Genomic DNA, 23593 nt, shown 5'->3' with positions numbered 1-23593 from the left:
GTCCTCCACGAAAGCATCACTCCCTTAAGGCAGATAGCCCTCGAGTGCTTTGCCGTAATCTAATAAACCAAACCAATTCCAGAAAAGGATTATCATCCAAGATCTTTTACCAGCTAAGTTATTTGGATGGGAGTTGAATAACTTGAGAACTTTTCTGTCGTCAACGAAATCAGCGCCTTTGTCAACACTTGAATTACCTTAACTAACACGGATAATGCAGTTTATTTGTTTAACGCCAACGCACTGAAACCTATCTCTCACCAGACCTTACTTCGCTTCAATATGTTTATATTTCCTAATTACACTATAATCTCTCTTAATCAGCAACAACGGATCTTCACCAATTCCAAACAGATTTTTCAGAGAAATTGAATATATAGTTCTAGAACTCAGCTGTTCATGTTTTGTGGTGCCATCTGTAGAAACTGCAGCATACAGAGTCTTCGATTCTATTTTTCGTTACATCGAACACCATTAAGTACATGACAGCGAATATAGAATAATGTATATACTATAAATATCGAATAGAGAAATGTATAAATAAATAATGTATATCGAATATAGAATAATACGAATAATTTATAGAATGTTTAAAATTAGAAAGCATACACATGATTTATATTTCAGATATGGAACCAATCACAGTAAAGCGCGGCGGTCGACATGGCCTATACAAGACAAGTGTCTGGCAAAGTTCTTAGATCTGTTACTGCTGCTACAATAGCAGATTATCAAGATTTAAGAGAGTTTGAACGTGGTGTTATAGTCGACATACGACAGATGGTATATAGCATCTCTGAAGTAGCGGCAAAACATGGAATTTCGTGTACGGCTATTTCACGATGTACCGTGAATATCGGGAATCCGGTAAAACATCAAATCTCCGACATTGCTGCTGCAGGAAAAAGCTTGTGAAAGAACGGGACCAACGACGATTACGAAAATCCTTAAACGTGACAGACGTACAACCCTTCCTCATACTGCTGCAGATTTCAGTTATTCAACGGACCATCCGGCCGGAACGGCCATATGGGCTTTCGGAGCCGAAGGTCCACACATGTACTGTTGTTGACTGCGCGACACAAAGCTTCACCAACACCGCCATTGGACTCTTGATGACAGGAAACACGTTGCCTGGTCTAACGAGTCTCGTTTTTAATTGTATTGGGCGGATGGACGTGTACGGCATGGATACAAAATCATGAATCCATGGATCCTACATGTCAACAGGGGACTGTTGCAGATGGTGGAGGCTCTTTCGTGGTATGGGGCGTGTGTAGTTGGCGTGATATGGGACCTCTGATACGTCTAGATACGACTCTGACAGTGACAGGCATGTAAGCATCTTGTTCGATCACCGCCACCCATTCATGTCCATTGTGCATTTCGACAGACATGAACGTTTCCAGCAGGACTATGCGACACCCCACACATCAAAAGTTGCTACCGAATGGCTCCAGAACACTCTTCTGACTTTAGACCCGTCCATTGGCCACTTAGCTCCCCAGACATGAACATTATTGAACATATCTTGGATGCCTTGCAACGTGCTGTTCAGAAGACATCTGCACCACCTCGCACTCCTACGGATTTGTGAATTGTCCTGAAGGATTCATGGTGTGAATTACTTCTAGCATACCTTCAGACATTAGTCAAGTCCATGCCATATCGTGTTGCGGCACTTCTGCGTACTGCGGGCCCTACAGGATATTAGGCAGGCGTACCAGTTCGCGAGGGCCCTACAGGATATTAGGCAGGCGTACCAGCTCGCGAGGGCCCTACAGGATATTAGGCAGGCGTACCAGTTCGCGAGGGCCCTACAGGATATTAGGCAGGTGTACAAGTTTTTTTTATCTTCAGGTGTATTATTAAACTATAGTTAAGAATTTCTTATTATTAGGACATATAACTTAGAATGTCTGCCTGCTTAACAGATTGTCTCTAGAGTTTAATAACTCGCTGTATATATATGCAGTGAAGCTAGGTAGCATCATGTACTGACATATAGATGAATATAGCTCGTCTAATCCGTAATCTTTTCTCGGCTTTCATTCTACGTAACTCTGTTATTCTGCGTGGGATCATCATCATCACTCTCCCCTTTTTCTCCTGTTCCTTTGGATGTCAGATTATTCAGTCGTCATTTTGAAAAGAGTGTGAGGGGAACAGAATGGTCGACATTCATCCAAGCCATCACTACCTCTTCCCTAATACTAATTTTCTCCAAACATGTAACTAAATCTAAGATGTCGGACATAGGCCCCAGATATGTTTTAAAATCAAGAAAATTTTCATTCTACGAACATACACATAGACCCCCAATTTACGCCAATAACATATAGTAATGTTCTTCACATTTTCCGAACAAGAGCCGAAATAAATATGGCGTCTTTTAATTTGAATTGGTTCTGAAAGTCATAGATAGTATTTTCAGATTTCCATGCATAAAGAGAAATTCGTCTTTACATTCTTCATAATCCCATCTGTGGATATATGCTACGAACTGTTTGAATTTTTGTTTTTATTTTAAAAAAGTTAAATTACCAGGTGACATTTATTTCGCATCACAATTTCCAGTTGATTTCATTATCAAGTATAGAATATGTTTTCCCCTTGGTTCAAATGATTTGTTACTGTAAGCTCCAGAACAGTGATTGTCACCTTTTTTGTTCTTTTCACCATTGTAGCAGATCATTCACCTTCCATTTTCAAACTAGAAAAATATTTACATTTATTTAAATTTAGACTACTTCTTATATGTTTTATAAATTAAAAAAGAAAAAGCATAGAAAATGTTCATAAATAACAAAACTTGAATAAAAATAGTTTTTTGTATTCAAAAAGTAAAGCTAAATCCTTACCAGGTAAATAAAAAGTTGACCCTAATAGTCTCTCTTGAAATTATGAAATCCTCCCTTTCCGGTTGAAAAACCTTTGCTATAGAGGAATGTTATAACATTAACTAAATCTGCTGAATATTTTTCTTCTTTAAGTGTATTCTTATATCCTGAGAAATGTGACAAACAAGAAACGTCTAATACATCGTTTAATTGCATTTAATTATATTTCCGTTTAATATTTTCGTGTTTTTTCAGCCTCTTGGTTAGATTTAGCTAGCTTGATCGCAGGGCACACTCCGCGCAGTATAAAATGCTGCGTGGCTCATTACACTAGGAGTTCGAATCTAGTGAGAGTGTTTTCTAATTCTTCCACTGAAAACGTATTTTTACTGTTCTTGTAATTAAGAGAATTCTGTTTATATAGCAAAAATTATTATAAGTTTTTACATGTAACATAAAGAAATTATACATAAAATAATTATACGTAAAATAGAATTTTCATATCAATTAATTATTTATACAAATTTATTAATTATATAAACCTAATTATAGATTTTTACGTTATTTATAAAGTGATAAAATTTGCTTTTTTCTTTCCTGTACTTTAATATACGCTTTATTATGAATTGAATAACCAGCTATGTATGTTATATTTCATGCTGTAAACGAAGTAATCAAATTATTTTTTCTTTTAAGGAATTGAATAATTAAATATAATAAACATAAATAAAATAATTAAATATAAATAAACAACAATAATAAATAATAATAGTAACACAGACACATGCATTTATATATATATCTGTATATATATATATGCTTTCTTTTCCCACAATTAATTGCTGACTTTCCCCGCTTTGTAAATTTTAACTTTTTTAATTTAAAGTTTTATTTACTTTTCGTACTTTACATTTTTATTGGTAAGTTTAGCTAGTGTTACTTTCTGCTATTAAGCCTCTTGTTTATTATTACTATTACTATTATTACAACTTATTTTTAAAACTAAACTTTGTAAGGATATTAGGATTTTTTGGAAGCAAGAGAGATTGAAAAATTAGCAACGCCGTCGGCCGGAAATCGAACCGCGGACCTCTGGACCCAGCGTTCAGACCACCACACCACGAAGGCATGCCAAGAAGATTGGAGAAATACCTTATATACTCCCTTTTTAAAGGGCGATTGGGGTTTTTAGGGGACCCAATCGCCAAATCCTGGGTGTGGAGAATCATCATCCACCACCTTTTTAGTTCGGGCCCCAGTGTAGAGACATTAGGTTAATTGGAAAAGCCGAAGAGATGAAAAATTAGCAACGCTTTCGCCGGGAATCGAACCGCGGACCTCTGGAATTCGCGCCCAGCATGCAGACCACCACACCACGAAGGAATTCCGTCTAGTCGGGCTTTTAAAATCTCATGCAAATACAAGTTACGAGCAAAAATCTCATGGAATTTTGAACACGTAACTTAGCGAATGATCGAATTAAGCTTAACGCATTAACCATGAAATAATAATGCCCCCACCAAAAAAATTACACTTCATGTTTTATGCATGCAGAATTAAATACACTTTTCTACAGTTTCTTTGGAAAATTATCTACATCAGAGATGCAAAAACTGAAAATAGTTTAAGATAGTAAATGGCCACAGTTTATAAATATTTCAAAAAAATTTAATGTTAAAAAATTAAGATTTTTATTCCATAAAAGACTCTTTACAGAAACAAATGAAATTGGAAACAAGAGAAAAGAATATTATGTTTGGAATTATAAAGTTCGAGAATACACACACTCAGACTGCTAAAAAATGAAAATATCAACGAAAATCTCAGAATTAAAACTAACGTTCAAAGTATGCAGTGAAAAATCTTATTAAAATGCATAAATTATTAAGGGTAAAACGAAAGTTCAAAACGAATTGCAAATTTAGGACTGTGATCTGCTGAAGATTTTTTACTATGTTATTAAAGCAAAGCGATAAAATCATTTTTTCTTTAGCTTTAATAAGTGTAATGTTTTGTACAGAAGACCAAATGTTTTAAATTTTAATATACTTATAATAATTCAAATTACCATCAAATGAAAAAGTTCTGAACCAGCTACTTATTTTTTATTCAAACCTACATATTTCCTTTTTTGCTTTGTAACTAAATATATTCCAATTTTACATAAGTTTCAATAATTTAAAGGGAAAAATTTAAATATCTGTAATTCTACTTGCAGAATATTAAGATACGACAGAAGGATTTTTATCATAGTTAACTTAGCAGAAAGAAGCGTCTTTTAATAGCAGTGTCTTAAGTAATATTTCAAAGTTTAAACTATATAAATAACATTTAAATTAGAAAAAGAAAAGATTAAAAGTAGGAATAACAATTGTGTACACATCTGAGCTCTATTTACTCTGCTAAAATATGCAGTATCATTACATTAAAAATGTAACATTAATATTCATGTATACATTTTGATGCTGGCATATGTAACTTAAAGTTCACAAGAGTAAAAATTCGTGTGCATCAATTTAGCATGTGCATCCTAAATTAAAAATTAAGCTATGATCAATTATATACAGTGTCTCTTTATCCAAAGGAAGAAATTCTATGTCTCTGTAGCTATACAATGAGTTCAGAAATTTGTTTATTTTAGAATATTTTTAGAATAACTTACTGACGATAAGTTATAGCATTTTACGGGGGAATTATGTGGCACTACATTGCAACATTTGGGATGCCTGAAAAAGAAATGTCAAATCAAATTCACTACTCTTAATATTATATGAATTTTTAGAATTTTGAAAGTAATATTGCAGATTTACATATTCTTATCCCAATACTGCGTAATTTTATAACACTTTTCACACATATGATTTCATTTCAATAATATCTAGTGTAAACTTCTTAACATAACTTTTACTTAGAACCGGAGGTGCTATTAATCTCGACCCTCACTTTTCAAATTAAAGGATGTTGCCACCAAATATTTTATGCATAATTTTTAAAGAAATAACATTGTGAATAGAAAAAAGTACGATAACACAAATAAAAGAATGTGGTCATCAGATTTTATCGCCATGTGTAGTCTTAACGATGTAATTCAGCAAATATTAAAAAATAATGTATGGTACACAAGTAAAAGAATGTTGCCATCAAATGTTATCGTCATGTTTATTTTTATGGAAATAATACGGATATATAAAAATGTATGGCAACATTTAATACTCTATCTGAAGTCTAAACAAATGTTGTTTTTCAATATTTTGTGATTTTGCTTTGAATGTTATAGGGCATAAATGAGAAGAAATCTATGTTCTATAATAAAGTTAAAAAGACAAAAAAAAAGTTATGTTAACAGGAGCGAGTCCAACAACAAAACAGCAAACTGCAAGTTCAGAGAGAGAATAAGAAACCTTCGAACGCTCTAGTGCAACGTAAAAATCAGATTTTTCAGATTCAGCCTTTCAGATTTTCTTTTTTTAGTTCTGTTACTTAAAAAATATTAAATAATATATAAAAAATTCTTTCAAATTCTTCTACACTATACAGTAAATATAACTCTGCAGCACATTTAACTCGTCTTGAGAAAGTATGCCGAAGTTGAAAAGAAATATTTATTGTAGTTAAGTTTTAGTAAAATCTTTATTTCAGCATCACTAAATTGCATTGTTAATGCCACTTTTAATTCGATATAGCTGAATAATAAATTGGCCTGTCAAATTAATTTTGGTTTTTCTCAGAAATAAAGCTTAACTTCTTTGAGGTTTATTAAATCTAACTATTTTCTAAATATAATAATTAAGCCCTTTATAGACATAATATATTAATTATAATATATTAAAATGACTACAAACTTGAGATGAGGATAATTAGTAGGATTTTTTTTATCGTAACCATCTAAGAACTGTTTTTCATCAAGGAAGTTGAGTACTAAAATAATAGCTATACATACATTATAAAAATGGAAGACATGAATAAAATTAAAAATATTTTAATAAACATAAATTAAAGTTTTAATATTTATTAACACTGATTTTTAAAATGCATTTTTGCATTGCATAACTAATGGAAAATATTTAAATTTCATATGATAATATTACATGAAATGATGAAGATATCTATTTATTTTTACAAGCATCATAAATAACAATCTTCATTGCAATCAAATTCTAGGAAATTTGAGAGAAGAATAGCGAAATCTTAAAAAAGAACATGATTTCTAATTTTCCATTTTAAAAAAAAGGAACAAACTTTAAATGTAATAATTGTTTTAAAAATCCTTCAGCTCCCAAACTGCTGTCAGAGCTAAAAGCATCAGGATGTGCTGCCATAAATGCACAATTTTCTACCATAAATTCAATATATGCATTGAAAAATAAACAAGATATTTTTAGGCATTTTTTTGCTGATATAATAGCAAGTTATCTCATTATTGTACTAGACTGGATTACGGCAAAGCAGCTCGAGGACTGCTTAAAGGGAGAGATGACTTTATGAAGGATTGTTTAAAGGAGATTGGCTCGCTTCCCATACAATTACACCGTTTGTCAGGATTTGAATGCCGGTCGAACTAGCAACGTTCAGCTATTTTACCATTCAGCCATTCAAGTTATTCCTTAGCTTATTACTTTAATAAAACTGCGAGCGTGAGAGTGACAGTTTCTTACAACCAGTTTATTACAAATCGTTGATTTCTTGATCCACATCCTTTCAGTTAACTAGTCTCTAAAAACATAACACTTACTTCAACTTATTTAAAGGAAATAAAATTAAAATATATTTAATCTTTTTTGCTCACAATATAATGCAGATAAACAAACTAGAGTAATACAAATCTTGCACTACTGGCCTGTACCTCTTTCATGTAAGTATAAAGCCCAATGAATAAAATTTTAATATACTTTTTAATATACTTGTAAAAATAAAATAAATATAAATTTTAATATACTTGTTTCTACATCGACAATTTTAGTTTGGGGATTTTTTTGGAATTGCTAAAAGACTACTGTACTAAATAAGTTACAGTCTGAAAACTTCAGATGACAGTCTAAGACTTCGAAGAGTTTGTCATTAAAATTTTAAACAGTTAAATATATATTGAAAAATTTTTAAGGATCAAATTTATAAGATTAAAAAGAAATTCCACTCTCGCCTTGATATGCAGATTTTATTTTAAGATGAGAAACAACTTTCAGTTAAGCAATTAAGGCATGCGTACTAGTTTCACAGTCACACTGTTAGAAATTTTTTGTAATGGCCGGACACTTTATTTAGTAGTTATTAGCCCTGCGGGGAGAGGTCGGAAGTGTGGTCATTTCATTACGGAAGCAACTAATAGGTGGCCACCGTCACCTCCAATGAAGGGATGTACAGTTACAACCATGACTTTTCCGGGATTCGAACCCAGGCCCCCGCTCCAGCAGTCAGGGTCACTAACCACTATACCGGCTGGGAGCACACTGTTAGAAATTAAAGATATAGAGAGTTTTATATTTAAAATGATCTGTAAAAAAAGGACAAAACCAAACTGTTGAAAAAAAGCTGATATTATTTCATTGTATAATAGTAACGTGGAGACTTTACACTTATTTAATGAAGAAAAGACTTAAATGTTTCAAATGTAGTGAGTATTTATTTTAATGGATCCCTTGCGCACTAGGTTTGAAACAAGTATTATTCTTGAAATGGCAGTACTTTGTGTTTTGCCAAGACAAAATATCTGCGAAATGAAAACAGTATACATTTCGAAATTTTCCTGCCATATGTTTAAAAGGAACAAACTTCACGCTCTCAGATTCTGTCATTTTCAATTCCTAGCTTTAGAAGGTTAGACTACTTCGTATTGTAAATGAAGTTTTGAACTTTACAAAAGAAACTTTTGTTCACTTTATTACGCTATGTGGAATAAAATTTATAATGAATTGATGGAAATTGATTTGAAGCTCTAAAGCTTCTCTCAGTTATAAATTATTTTTAATTTTTCAAAGTTGTTATATTTAAATAAATAACAGACCTTATTAATGACTTATTGACGAAGAACATTTTTATGCCTACTGCATTCGAAAATAATTGTATAATAGCTGTATAACCTAATTATTTAACAATGACAGAAAAAGTTCTGAAACAAATCGATTAAAATATTTTGTAACATAAAATCTGATATTTATTTCAGGAAAAATAATTAATTTATTTTGCTAATTAAAATGTTACAGAAGTTTGAATTCGCTGTTTCTATAAAATGGAAAACATGCCAAAAGAAATTTTTACACATTCGAATGCTTTTTATTCTAATCTGATTATTTTTTATTCAAAAGATTTTTTAATAAATAAATAATGAGATTTGAGATTTAGATATTTATGAATTCGAGATTTTTATTTATTTAAAAGTATGGACTGTTCTGCTGATTTTATATCAATCTTTCACAGCTATAAATAAATCTATTCCATGTATAAAATTAGCGTCAGACTTGGAATCACCTGCAAACAAATTATGATTTAATGGATATGTAGCTGCTTGGTTAAGTGAATTATATCAGGCGTACCATAATAAAATAACTATGTACAGTTTCTTGTCAAAAAAATACAAATTGCGTGAAAGTTTAAAAAGCATAAAACATGCTGAAAATTTTTAAAAGTAGCTCACATCAAGTTCAATGTGAAACGGCCAGCTTTGAATTCAAAAACATTCTTTCCCTCTGTTTGATATATATAAAAAAATATTAAACATTTGAAAAGGACATCAAAGTGGCCAAGCGGCTATTTGATGGGAAAACAGCTTGGGGATTTTCCGGTCATCCGTGTAGGGAATTTTTCTCATTCCTGTTTTTTCAAGCGTTTTACTTTCCGCGGCGGCTTTATTTGTTCAACTTCAGTTGCATTCCACATTTCTAATCGCTAGCTAGTTCCACACTATCTGCCTGCGGTATGCTTAAATCTCATCCCAACTATTAAAAGAAAATTATGCCTCAGCGACTTATTCTTATATACATGTTTCTGACGCAGCTAAACACGCGGGAAGATCCATCCTGAGTGATGTAAGAGAGAAATCCTCTCGAAGTGTGTGTCTGTGCGAACTTTTATTCAGATTTTGTTTGTTGAGGGATTCTCCTTTTTTTTTTTTTTTTTCTTTGTGACTCGCAATCATGGATCTACGAGGAGACGTAGTACATGTCAATTGGATACGCTATTTGTATTTTGGGGGTGAGTACCATATGTATTATTATCATTAGACATTAACAAACAGTTGATGAATAAGCACTGCTAATGTTAAATACACAAACAAGGCTCAACTTAAAAGAAATAAGTGAAAATGGAAAACATTCTTTTTCATAAGATAAAATTACTTTTGTCTAAATTCATCAAGCATTAATATAAACTATTTTCTGTTTATAAAGAAAAATTAGGAATTTTAAGATTAATAACTTCAGTTTATTTTTTGTACCGAACATTTAAAATTAGAAAATGATTGTCATTTACAGACCTTGTAAATGAGCTTAGAGTCATTCCAAATGCAATATAAAATCATTTGGTTTCCTAATACTACATAAAATAAACTGAATATTTTCATTGATAATGTGGGACATTTTTGAGGAAATTATTAAAGTGAAATAACGATATCCTACTGAAGTAGTAATTTATCCATGTATTACTATTACTACTATACTTTACATAAATAGAAAACTTCAAGTTTAACAGCTTGTTTTTATTTCGAATTATGTTTAAAAAACAATTGCGAATATGACTTTAAAACCAGATATTCATGTTTCCTTACCAGCAGATTTCTTTTGTTTTAAAAAAATTATTCTTTTCTCAGAGTAGACAAAAATTAAGTGTGAACAGACAACAAAACCTGCACTCTGCGCTTTCTTACTGCACATGGTGAGGTTCAGTTAAATTGTTTTCATCCACAGCTGTTTAGAATGATTCGCATCTAGCAAGTTCATAGGTCATACGATATCAGTTGCCATGTGCAATACATTTTTCCTATTAAACCGGGAAAAAAATAAAGAAAAGAACACAATGCACTTAGGTTGCTCCTAAGCCCAACTTCTTGAAAAGATTTAGAAAAAGTCAAAAAGCAATTAGGAAGCGTTTTAAGGTTTAAATCACCAAGTACTAACTTCTGCTTTGTGAAAACTGATAAACCATTTTATATCTATTAGGTAACACATTTCGTCGCCTGTATAAGCATAATTGTAATGTTAATCAAATATTCTGAAAACCTGGCAGTGGGAATAACATTTGTTATTAAAACTATTAAATTCAAAATTACCTTATACAGGTAGATACCTAGCATATTGGCAAAAAGCGTTCCTAACACGAGAATTTGACATTTATGAATGTAAAAACAGTGTAACAATTCTTTCATTTAAAATTTACTGAATATATTTCCTCTTTTTTTTAATGCTTTCAGAAAATTTCATTGGGCGTTAAGTGTCAAAGAAAAGCTTTTAAACAGTTGAGTAGTGAGTAATCTTTCACCTGACCAGTTGAGTAGTGATGGTGGCAGCCGTGCAAGAGCAACGAAAATTTCATTATTCGTAAAGAAAGAAAATACTCAATCAAAAACAAAGTCCAACATTAAGAATCAGCGTAATTTTTTTAAAATTTAAGCTAATTCTTAGCGTGATATTTAAACTAAAGAAAATACTGTATGACACTATTTTTAGACGTATTCGCTCATTATACTAACAAAAGACAAGCAGCAATTCGCAGAGATATGTCAGTTCATTTCACATTTTGATAAAATCTTCTCTCGTTCGATCAGTCTCTCATTTTGTGTGTGAGACTTATCTGACTTGTCTGATAGTAACATTGGAACAAGCCCACGAAATTCATCGTGGCAGGGAGTGTAAGATTGTGCCTGTCGTTGGCATGAGCCTTGAACATCATACAGGTGACAGTACGACCTCGCTCAGTTCCGGCCCCAATTTTTCTGAAGAACACCCCGGGTTGAGGACGGGCCTCCCCAACCATTAACCTCTCGAGAGTACTTTCGACTAACCGTATATTTGGAGTGCCCCTATGCCGCACGGACGCTATGCATTTACGAGCACCCATGCCTTCTCCTGGACTCGAACCCGGGCTCTACGGTAACGCAGTAGGCTCCTCTATCCACTATACCGTCTGAGCGGCTCTTGTTCTTTTTTTTTTTTTTAGAGAACTTAAAAAAATTATTTTCTGTTGACACAATATAAAACAAGCAACATTCATTTTGAAAGCTTCTACAGCTACTCTTTCTTAAACAACTTTTGTCGGATGATCATGCACCAATTTTTACGACACGAGGGAGAAAATATAACTTTTTTCTCTTCTGTTAATGTTTTATTTTTCTCATTCGGCCGTGTTTTCTTGCACAGCAATTTCTTCTTAGCAGTACAAGAAGTAAAATTCAAAGATAAAAGCATATGCGAAAAAGAAATCTGAGTTATGACACTTTCAGTTTACTTTAGGTACTATTCCATACCTATAATGCATAGATTTTCATACTTTTCCAAGAGAAGTTTACTCCTCATACCGATCGCAAATGCGGAATGGTTATGCATGTATCGATATTAATATGCCAGAACAATTTTCAGAAATATAAATAACTTCAGTATTTTTGGAGGAACCAGCAAATAGCATTTCTGCTCCAGTTCTTATTCCCGTAAGTAAACCATAAAATGTTTCCAAATCATGGCAACACATCCTAGCTTTATTTCATCAAAGAAGTCGCAATGCAGAAGACAATTATTTCAATTGCATTAATAGAAAAGGGAAAGAAGTAATACTAATGCTAAATTTTAAAATGAATTTTAATATACAAAAATTTGTTGTTAGTTTTCTACCATTAGATGTCGGATGAGTTTTAGCAAAACATATAACGAAATATCAATTAATTACTTATTACATCAATTGAGAAAACTGACACGTTATACTCCTTTAACTTTACAATTGAGCGTAAAGAATGTTTCATTGTTTCTACGTAAAATAAATTACGTCTGGTGAAAAATTTCCTCTAAAATGTTAGTATAGTGCTACGGATATGAACAGTGCCCTGACATAAATGCGAATGGAACAGAATTGACCTATTGTATTCAGTTAAGTGAAACAAATGACTATTTACGTATCAAATGTTCGTACCAACCAGACATTCTTATTTGGAACAGCGCAATAGCACTGTCATTTTTGCTTTTGCTTACCTCTATTTTTATAATAACATTGTTCTTTCTTTTCTTTATGTCTTTAGTTTTGTAACAGTTTTTAGTTTTGTTGCATTTTTCTTCCAAGGCAGAAAGTGAGAAAAGTTCTAATTCGCCCTTTTACTAAAGCCAGAATGTTTAGATTGGATGTATGTTTCCCTGAATAAATTGTATTTCCTGAATAAATTATTAAGCATAAAAAAGTACAAATTTCCCATTAATTAATTTACATTTTATTAAATAATATATCTAAAACTGAATTGTGTATCTCCTCAACTAGCATTACTTATCTAGCAAAGTAACAAGCAATTACTATTAGATTCAGCACATTAGCAGAATATAAGAATCTTACAGGGGCTGTCGGACTAAAACTAAGATGGAATTTAGACTCATAGCTCTTCTGCGCTTTGCTTAAACTAAACAATCCAAATTTAGATTATAGGAAGTTAAGTTACTTCAGCTGGGCTAAAATATCAGAAAGCATTATTTTTAATTAAAAGAAAGGCTTTAAGTAAAATTTGAACTAATATATTAACGCAGGAAAAGTATAACTGGGAACTTCACGCTTGGACTTCGATTTGTTTCTGCTACTGCAAATAGAAATTTTTCCTTTTTTCCAAAAACAAGTCCCGTCTACGATCTCTTACACAAAATAGGTCGTGTAGAAGTATAACGTTACAGTAATAACCTGAAACATAAAAAAAGGCGTATGCATTCTATAAGTATAGCGTGATAGCGTACATAACCTTAAACCAATTATTCGGTACTGGTACAGGTTGAAGCTAGGCCGGACTCTGCGTATTACCGAAGATATATATTAGGTATCGCCGCACCTTGCTAACTGTTAAAACTTCGTCCCAATTTTGAGGAATAATCCCCGCGGGCCTACCGAGGACCTTCCACCCATCTTTTCCTACCACTGTCACTTAAGAAAACTTTCGGCTTGCTTTGTATTTTGAATGCCCCCGTGCCGCACAGACAATATGCACTTGCAAAAGTCCTCGCTTTCTTCAGGATTGAATCCGAGCTCAATGGTAAAACATTCAGCATCATTAATCAGAATATAGTAGTTTGGGTGGCAGCCGTAATTCGGTAATTAATCTTTGTTACTCGTAAATAAGTCTAAAGACAGCACATGCAAAACTAATGAAATAACAACACATTGCTGTTCAAAGGACATGGCTGTGATGGTAGATCCCACTTTTGCAAAGGAACTGATGAGAAATCCGAGGTACTTCTGAAAGCGAATTAATGAGCCATCAATAAAATATCTCCTCCATACTATTCAACCATACAACCTGATATGGAGTTTAAGGATATAATGTCCACATGTTAAAATACTGCGCAGGTTATAATGTCAGGACTTGAAAGCATTTATCAATGTTTCACAACACTGAAACAGCAGACTGTGGATTATCATTAAATAAGCACATAATGAAATAACGACAAAACACTATTCAAAGTACGCAATTGGCGGTTGTAGCAACTGACATGTTCGCCGTTGCTCTGAGATAGGAAAGGTGAGGATTAGTTCTTGGATGCAGAAGGTGTGTACCCCAGTATCATGTAGGGCTTTAAAATAAGAAAGACTAATAAGTTACTAAAAGATAAGCTCTAACTGTGGATATATTTAAGATAAATCTCAGGGTAAATTACATAATCTGAACCTATACAGACCTTAAGACAATTCCGATTAGGAAATGTGAAAAGTTAACGATGCCCTTGCTGGGTTGTTCGAGCCATGAATCTTCCATTGCTAGCTGATGTACCTGTTAAGCCTCGTTACTAGGGAAATACGTTAATTCTTTACGCATACCCTCCTCCAGCTTAACCACCCAATTCAACCAGTTCAGGTGGAGATGAATTATCATTCATGGCGTTCTTGGTTTGGTCGCATTGCGTCCTTGGTTGTGTAGCTACCATTACACATTTCAGACAAGAAAATTTGAAGAATTCACTTTTCATCGTCGGGACTCGAATTATTAGCTAAACATGTTAAATGATTCTTTATAAACTAACCGCATTTTGTATTAACAAACTTACGGGACAAATTATTACAAATTTATATTAACAAACTTATTGTATTAATAAATTTATGGAAGTGATATTTTATTGGTAATTCACCAAATCTCATTCAGAACTATTTTGAACTTCTCATTTATTTCTTTGCAAAAGTGGGATCTATTACTACAGGTCACTTTCAATAGCATGAAACATTCAGCGGAAAAATGAGATGAAACAATAGATAAATAAATAAAAATTTCGCAGCTAATGATCCTCATAAGTTATACTTTTAATCACCTGACTTTGAAGCATTAGTATATTTCTCTTTCCTAAAGCTTTTATTTTCCCGCCATTTTTTTATACTTTATACTATATGCAAACTTGTACCAACTCATCGCTATGTCAGAAAATTTGCTTACATTTTCGACTATACCAGAGAGGAGAAACGTTCTCATCAGGACTTGTTTCTCATTATTGTCAATTTCATTAAAATTTACTGTCAATATCAACTTTATAATATGCAAAACAACCTCTAGCTATAGTTTCTTAATAATGAAGTTTTTCTAACTTTTATCGGAATTTTTTACTCTCCGAAATTTTCTTTTTGGAATTTTGCCAATATTTTTTCAAATTAGCGTTACGCTTCGATCATGTTGCTTTTATGTACAGTAGATCATTTTATTCCCTTTTATTAATTTCAGACCATCCCTATACATCTTATAAGATTTTAAACAGGAAGAATATTTTATATCATTCGATAACTGCTGAGCAATAGTAAGTTAAAATATGGATGAGAAAGACGTGCTTTATCTTTCACAAGCAAACCTTTTCATGAATAAGCCAGTTAACTGACTTGCGTGTACAATTTTTTCTCACCTAGATTTAATAATTAAAAGTAAGGCTGTAAAATATATGGAATTTGCTTTATGTTTAATTCAAATTATCATAAGTATGTATGGTGTATCTAACATCCAAAAGCTACCACAGGCTGAGCTGTAAAGTCGATGATGAACACTGGCAGTTCTGTAAGGTGTTCGGATCCTGGGAAACGGGCTGGTTGCATGGACATTTTTGTAGTTTTCCTCATGAGTAACGGATATACGAGCTAATTTCCCTTAAAAAGTCCTCCCCGAAGACATCCCTTCCCAGAGACAGATAGCCTCCATGTACTTTGCCATATTTAAATTCAAATAAACCTACATTCAAGAGCTGAAAGTAACACCTTCTAAAGGCCTGGTTGGTAGAATGAGTTGTTGAAAACTGCTAATACAATTTGGGTTCGCAAAAATCTTCGCGAATGAGCTGGCGATTCTAGCGAGTGGCTGACCGGTTAACTCAATAGGGAAAACATACGAAAGCTATTTGTCTCAGGAGAGATACCGTCACAGAGGGAAAACTGGCTCATTTTTTTTTGTTATATATAACTACGAAAACACTCATACAGTCAGACCGTTTGCAGGGATAACCCAAGTCGAACTATCAATATTCAACTGTCTTTATCACTTTGGCCACTGGTGAGCGTTCACTGGAGGGTGTACAGATAACAGTAAGATCGCTGAACACTGGTAGTTCGATCTCGGTTTAAGTCTCGTCGAACGGGCTGGCTGCATAGGGGTTTTCGTGTCGTTCTCCATATGTTACATGAATATTAGCCAGCTTCTCTTAAAATAGTACTCTGCGAAGCACAGTTTAATTTCTAAAATTGGAAGTGCCCGATCCCCATGGGAGGCTGTCAGGAAAGATCAATAAAATTAAATAAATAAAATAATAAATAATAAAATAAAATATAAAGAAAGAAAAAATAATTAAAAAAAGTAATGACAAATCTTTAAGTAACAAATTAAAATACCAGAGTTTATCCTATATAGGGCTATGCCTGAAATTACGTTTTTACGCAAAGACAGAGAAATAGCGGAGCAGGGTTCTGGCTGAATTTAAATCCCTGCCACGAAGGCATCCCTTCACTTAGCAGGTAGCCTTCATGTGCTTTAACATGATTCAGATGAACAGAAATCCTCTGAAGAGAAGACTGAACTATCTAGAACCTTACTAATAAGCCTACATATTTTCTTATTATTAAATTTTGTAACAGTCTATTCTTCGAAAGCCAACAAAGAAATATAACTATTAAGAACTGTTAAGAAAAAGGGAAATTTTTCTGATCATTTTAAAGTTCTCAAATAAAAAAAAACAGTATTTTAAAAAAAGATTAATCAACGTTTTTCTATGACAATATTTACTGAAGCAGACTTTAGTGAAGAAGATATCAGGAATCATTCTTTTCTGTAACTGAAAGATACATTTTATTTTATGTAAATTTCCGCTTGAGTGAATGTTTTGAAAACTGTTTCAGTTTTGCAGCTGTTTCAGTTTTTTGAGTTTTCCTTTAAATTATTTGAAACTTGTATTTTTCTATTTTATGACCATCGGTCTGCTCACCCTATTGCGACGTCTAATATGGCCATCTTAAATCTAACAGCAGATTTCGGTACATATTTATGATTATGTTTATGGAGAATTGTTACACGTAAATTCTTTTAGCCTCATTTTTTTAACAAAGATAGCCAGATAAGAGTAAAGGTTGCTAAAGAAAGGTTTTCAAATTTTTGCTTTGCGTCCGACAGTCGCCTCTCATGTACCGTTGTCAACGCTTCCTCTACCAAACTGCAATGGTTCAGTGATTGTTCGATTAGTTCAATCATAATAACGAACCCAATCTAATAACAGAACTCAGCAGAGTTTCAAGAAAGCGAAATGAAGAAGCAATTTAGAGGATTAAGAACAAAACATACAAGAATTCATATCACGTACCTTCGAAAGTGATGAACAAAAGTGAGCAGCTTATAAATGCTTCCCCCTTTCTGAGTTGCCTACATTCGTGACCGAATGATGATCCTACGCTAGAAGTTACCCAGTGTATCAGAATTGTCTGCCATCTTCCCATTGGTTTATTGGTCGAATTAACTAAGGTTTAACATTTCCTCCAGTAGCACAATGTTGTTGGCTTTAATACTAAATGGCAACATATAAGTAGAAAAACTGTTAAATTTAGATTCAGTAGCTGATCTACAGTATAAAACAGTCACTTAATTTTCTTTTCTTTTAATTTCGTTAAAACCTCATAAAATAAATCTGAGGACGAATGAAAAATTATTTCTAAAGTGAATGCGGGGGGGGGGAATCCATTAATATTAAATTTTGCAATATTAAATTACTTCAAGGAAAATTTCAGAGGAATATCAGTTTTAATTCTGGTTAATGTCTTTGTTCATAGCACTATTTTAAATAAGTCCAATTTTAGGTACGCTGACTGTTTTATTTGATATCTGCCGGACTATCTTAACTACGCGAAAAAGTTTATTATAACACAAATATATACAATGCTTCGTGAAATGAACAGCTTTTAAAACAGAAATTAATGACATTTCTTGAGTTAGCTTTGTCTGATAATCGGAAGTAGATTTGATTTGCAGCATTCTTAAAGCTGAGAGGCGAAGAATACGAATAATTATTTATAATCCAGTATATTAAAAAAGGAATCGGTTTTATTATTCACATCATATTATCTTTGGATAAGGCAAAGAAATAAACAAGCGTATCTTGATTTTGCCGATTCAGAACATGTGTTAATAGTAATAAAGACGTCAATGGTTCTCGTATTAAATTATGAGATAGAACAATGAGTTTCTAAAAAAGGGGATGCTCAAAAATATCTGAGATCTGTTATTTTCTGTTTTTACTTAAAATTATCTACTTATTAAGCACTCCTTTCACCGACTCTTCTACAGTTTCTAACATAAGAACAATAGACTCTATCAATCTGTAAAAATCCAAAAATAAGAATAAACAAAACAATACGGAAGAGGAAAAAAATTCCCCCCCTCCCGAGGGGGAAAAAAACTTTGTTACTCTTTAGGTCATCAAGCAGAAGACTGGTTCTACTTCTTTTGTGTTTATACTACCTCTTCCGCGGAAAATGAAAAGTATTCTTTCTTCTCAACGTCAAAAACGGAGAAGCGCATATAAATAAATCAATAGAGCCATTTACGCTAAACTGCACTCTGTTACCTTTTAACTAAAAAGTAAGGTATATTTATAGCATGCGTACCAAAACATTCAACGCATTATGATACTGATGAAGTAAATGAGCATAATATTAACAGAATGGTTGGTTTTACGAAAACGCTTTTAGAAGAAGAGCTTTTTGAAAAAGAGATATCCGGTATTTTAGAATTAGCTTTTTATGCACTTTACAGACCATAAAATTTCTCATTTGAGTTCTTTACATACAGGAAATGTGTTTTTTCCTATGTTTTTTTTTTTATATACCTGAAGGCTAGAAGCACAAGTAATTCATTTAATTCAAGTGAAAAGACAGATGTTGTTTTTCTGAGAGTTGTGCTGAAAACTTTTATCCACATATATTCATTATTTAATGAGTGAAGATTAAATACTTGACTCTGTTTCTCAATTAACTAAGCTTAAAGCTGCGTTAATCATTAGCTAATTTTCTGAAAACTGATGCGCCAATTTATAATAATTAAACTATATCACAAAATATGAGTAACGAAAAGTCTTGATCAAAATAGCGCTTAAAAACTGAATACGTAAAATACTACAGATACAAAAAAAGGGCAATATTAAGTAATCGGAAACTGCATATGAATAAACTGCAGTGCTAAGTTAACGGCAAAGCAGCTTATAACTAATAAGGTTTTAAAAAAAGATAAATAATTTAAAATTTCTCGGCAGTCGGCCGTTTTGTTGTTGTTGATTTTATTAGTTAACAAACAACTAAAATGTAGGCATTTTTATTGATTTATAAATTAAAATTAAATTAAAGGAACTGCATAAACTGAGAAAAACCTTTATTTTGAACAGAGTATTATGTTTATTGACGCAGGAGACATGAAAAATGTGTAATGGTGTCCCTGGGATACGAACTTCAGGACCTTTCGAATACGCGACGACCGTGCTTCCAGTTAAAACATAAAAGGAGAAAAATATACCTTACATAATAAATTCTATCATAGTTAATAAAATGTTACTAGGCTTATCTATCTCCAAAAAATGCCACTTCTGTAAAGTTATAGTCGCCAGAAGAAGGCGAAGGGGAAAACTCATAGTTTCGGCACAGCTTTTCTTAATGCTTTTAACATCAGCAGAGAAAAATTCAAAACTGAGTAACAAAAATGAATGAATACGTGTCATGAATGTGTATGAATACGTGTCAAAGAGGGATTTCAAAGTTCTGAATAACAAGTAATTCCAAAATTTTTGGTCATTCGCATGCGGTTCTCCAGAAACAAGAAAAAAAAATAATTGTTAGATCATGAAAGTTAGAGTGACTATTTTCAATTCAAGATGAATTTTTACTCGTTTCACATGCCAGGTAAAGCTCAGCGCTTTGTCTTGGGGGAACGTGATACTTTGTGTTTTATCAACAGGACTTATATTCACACTAACGTGTTCTAAATCTTTTACCATTATGCCAAATAATCATTTTCTGAGAGGATTCAGCCTGGCGATAAAAAGTAGTGCTGTGCTTTCCTTCGTCAATCAGTTACAGTTTCAGAATACCTTATTATTGTGATACAAAAGTACTGCCAAACTGAAAAGGAAAGTCTAGCAATTCATTGAAAACAGTTACTCAATTCTTATGTATTTTTCAGCTCTAGCATGAAGCAGCTTGAAAAAATATTTAATTTGAATTTCCTGAGTAGTTGATTCTAATTAAATCAATCTTCAGCTTGTCTCGAGGTAGGCTGTGGTTTTTCCTCAGAAAATTAATCAAATACATATTTTGCTAAAAGTTTTCAAAACTGTTTTCATGTACAGCGTTTAGAAACTACACTGGTGTGCAAAAATTAAGGACGAGACGGTTTTTTCAATATAACTTTGTACAAAAGCTTTCCAAATCAACACATTTAATACCGTAAGATCCCCAATACGTAAGGACATGAGTAATGTAAGCAACACTTACTAAAAGAGAAATCAGAGGGATAAAAAGAAGCTTTATTGAAAACGTAGCATGGAGCGCAATGCGACTGAAGGCCGAAACATCCCTGTGATGGGTGTCCAGCAAGAAACATCCGGTCTTTAATAGGGGATATGATCTCCCCTGACTGCTAGGCAGGTTTCACAGCGTCTGCCCATGCTGAGAATGAGGGTGTCAATGAGTTGTTGAGGCATTGCTGCCCATTCGTCTTGCAGCGCCAATCGAAGCTCCGGAATCGTTACTGGTGGTAAGGTACGAGCTGCCAAGCGTCTGCCTAGAAAATCCCATACATGATCGATGGGATTGAGATCCGGAGATCGTGCCGGCCAATCCATACGTTCAATATCCTCACTCTCTAAGAGCTATTCGGCAGCTACTCTGCGATGACATGGTGCATTGTCGTCCATGAAAAGGAACTAGGGACCCATAGCGCCTCTAAAAAGATATATGGGGACCCATAGCGCACATATGGAAGAAGAATCTCGTTACAATAACGGGTCCCGTTGACTGAACCTGCGTCGAAGATGTGAAGGTCTGTACGACTACCAAGCATGATGCCTCCCCAAACGAGAACACCGCCACATCCATACCTATCCCTTTCAATGATGTTCGAGGGGTGATTGCGGCTTCCCCGCTCTCTCCAGATGAGTATGCGATGAGAATCGCTACTCAGACTGAATCTGCTCTCACCTGTAAAGAGTACTCGTCCCCATTCATTGTCTCTCCAATTCCGGTGTTCCCGGCACCACAGAGAACGCCTTCTCCGATGGGCAGGCGTTAGAGGTACACACCGTACAGGGCGTCGTGCAAACAGACCACTACCGGGCAGTCTTCTGGCCACGGTAAAACGCGATATCGGTCGTCCAGTCGCCTGTGTCGTGTCTAGCGATTTCTCTCGCTATCTGCCGCCTGTTTCTTCTGGCCTGTAAGGCAATATACCGGTCATCTGCGGGTGTGGTTCCTCGTAGACGACCACTACTAAACCCCCGGATAGCTGTTCCTGTAGTTTGAAATTGTCTCCAAAGTCGTGAAACGATGCTGTGAGCAATTCCGAACTCTGTAGCCACACTTGTCACACTGCGGCCTTCCTCCAACTTCCCAATGATTCGACCTCGGGTAAAAGCATCCAGATGTCGTCTAACAGATTGATTATTCGCCATTTCTCGCTGAGGCAGCAACTCGGTGTGATTTTAACTGCTATACGGCGTGCAATCTCTTTACCAGAAATACTGATCTTACACCGACAACATGCTTTATACTACTCAGACACTTGCTGGCATTACTTGCTGGCATTCCGCCACTCTCAATTTTTTATAACTTTTATTATGAAAAATTTTTACTCAGCTATGGTTTTAAAAAGATTTTAACATGTGAAAATGGTGATGTTTTATATGGTAACGCCTTGACAGGAAGAGATTTTATTAATATACATCCAAAAGATTTCAAGGGTATACCGTACGATAAAGATTATATGAATATTAGCATGATTGATATATACCCTGATGGCTTCGGATATGAAGGTGGAACTGGTTGCGCTTTTGTTATTTTTTATTACGGAGTCGAAATCTATACTATAAAAATACGATTAGACGGAAATAAATCAGTGTATCAAGCTGAAGCGGTTGCAATTAGAGAGGCACTGCGGTGGAGTTATAAAAACTTAAAACAGTACTTTACAATACATATTTATTCTGATGCTCTCTCGGCCCTACAAGGCTTGGCAAATCCGGAACCAAGCAATAGACTTCTTTTGGATATAAAAAACATTTATAACAAAATAAGAGAGAAAAATGGTATATATTTTCATTGGGTCAAAGCACATATTGGTGTTATCGGGAATGAAAGGGCGGATATGCTAGCTAAAGAGGCTGCCCTTGGAGAGGGTGATAGTTATGAGGCTATTAATGATTCCAGAAGAATTACCTTGAGAAAAATGAAAGCAAGTATAATTGAGAAATAGGCTCGGGAATGGAATGGTTCAAATAAAAATAAGGGTTACTTGAGGATTTTGACCATAAAAAGAGAAATGGATCTATTTAATAATATAGATACTATTCAAGTTACCACGGATCATGGTAGATTCCCTGCCTATTTAAAACGTTTTAATCTCCAGGGCAATGATCAATGCTTGGCTTGTGGGAAGTACGGAAATGCAGCTCATTTTATGGAAGAATGTAAACTGACCGAGAGTGTGAGGATGAGATTTGGAAAAATAAATGAACAAAATGTAATTGAAAAAAGAAAATTCTTGAATAGCTATGCAACAGAAATTATGAGGATTGTAAATGAAAACAAGACTATCATAGGAATAGGACTTTAAATATTTTAATCTTTTATTTATTTCATTATTATTATTTTGTTGTTGTTTGTCTGCGTCGGGTGTGCTGCGTTAACCATGAGGCCGATTATTGTCGGCTAGGAGGGTTGCAGCATACTCGTAAACTAAACTAAACTAAACTCCTCCATTACGTCTACCTGCATATCTGCGCATGTGCTACCGTACATCACCTTACTTAATCTCCTGATTGGTCTTTCTGTTCGCTCTGCCTCTTCGTTCAGCTGATATGCTAATTTTTCGACTT

At 33.7% G+C, this 23593-nt stretch overlaps 1 protein-coding gene across 1 annotated transcript in view; it reads left to right on the top strand.

The window, feature by feature from the left end:
* Positions 1–9671: 9671 nt before the first annotated feature.
* Positions 9672–23593, top strand: part of LOC118187422 (uncharacterized) — a 79443-nt gene continuing 65521 nt past the window's right edge. Inside the window, exon 1 of the mRNA XM_035357642.2 lies at positions 9672–10028. Coding sequence (XP_035213533.1) covers positions 9971–10028 — 58 coding nt within the window. The 5' untranslated portion in view covers positions 9672–9970. The remainder of the gene's footprint in view (positions 10029–23593) is intronic.

Source organism: Stegodyphus dumicola, chromosome X1, assembly GCF_044657685.1.
Source record: "Stegodyphus dumicola isolate Sdum_Otavi_A_Nest chromosome X1, ASM4465768v1".
Lineage (NCBI taxonomy): Eukaryota > Metazoa > Arthropoda > Arachnida > Araneae > Eresidae > Stegodyphus > Stegodyphus dumicola.
Note: the sequence above shows the minus strand (reverse complement) of the source record. Positions and strands in the feature narration are given on the sequence as shown.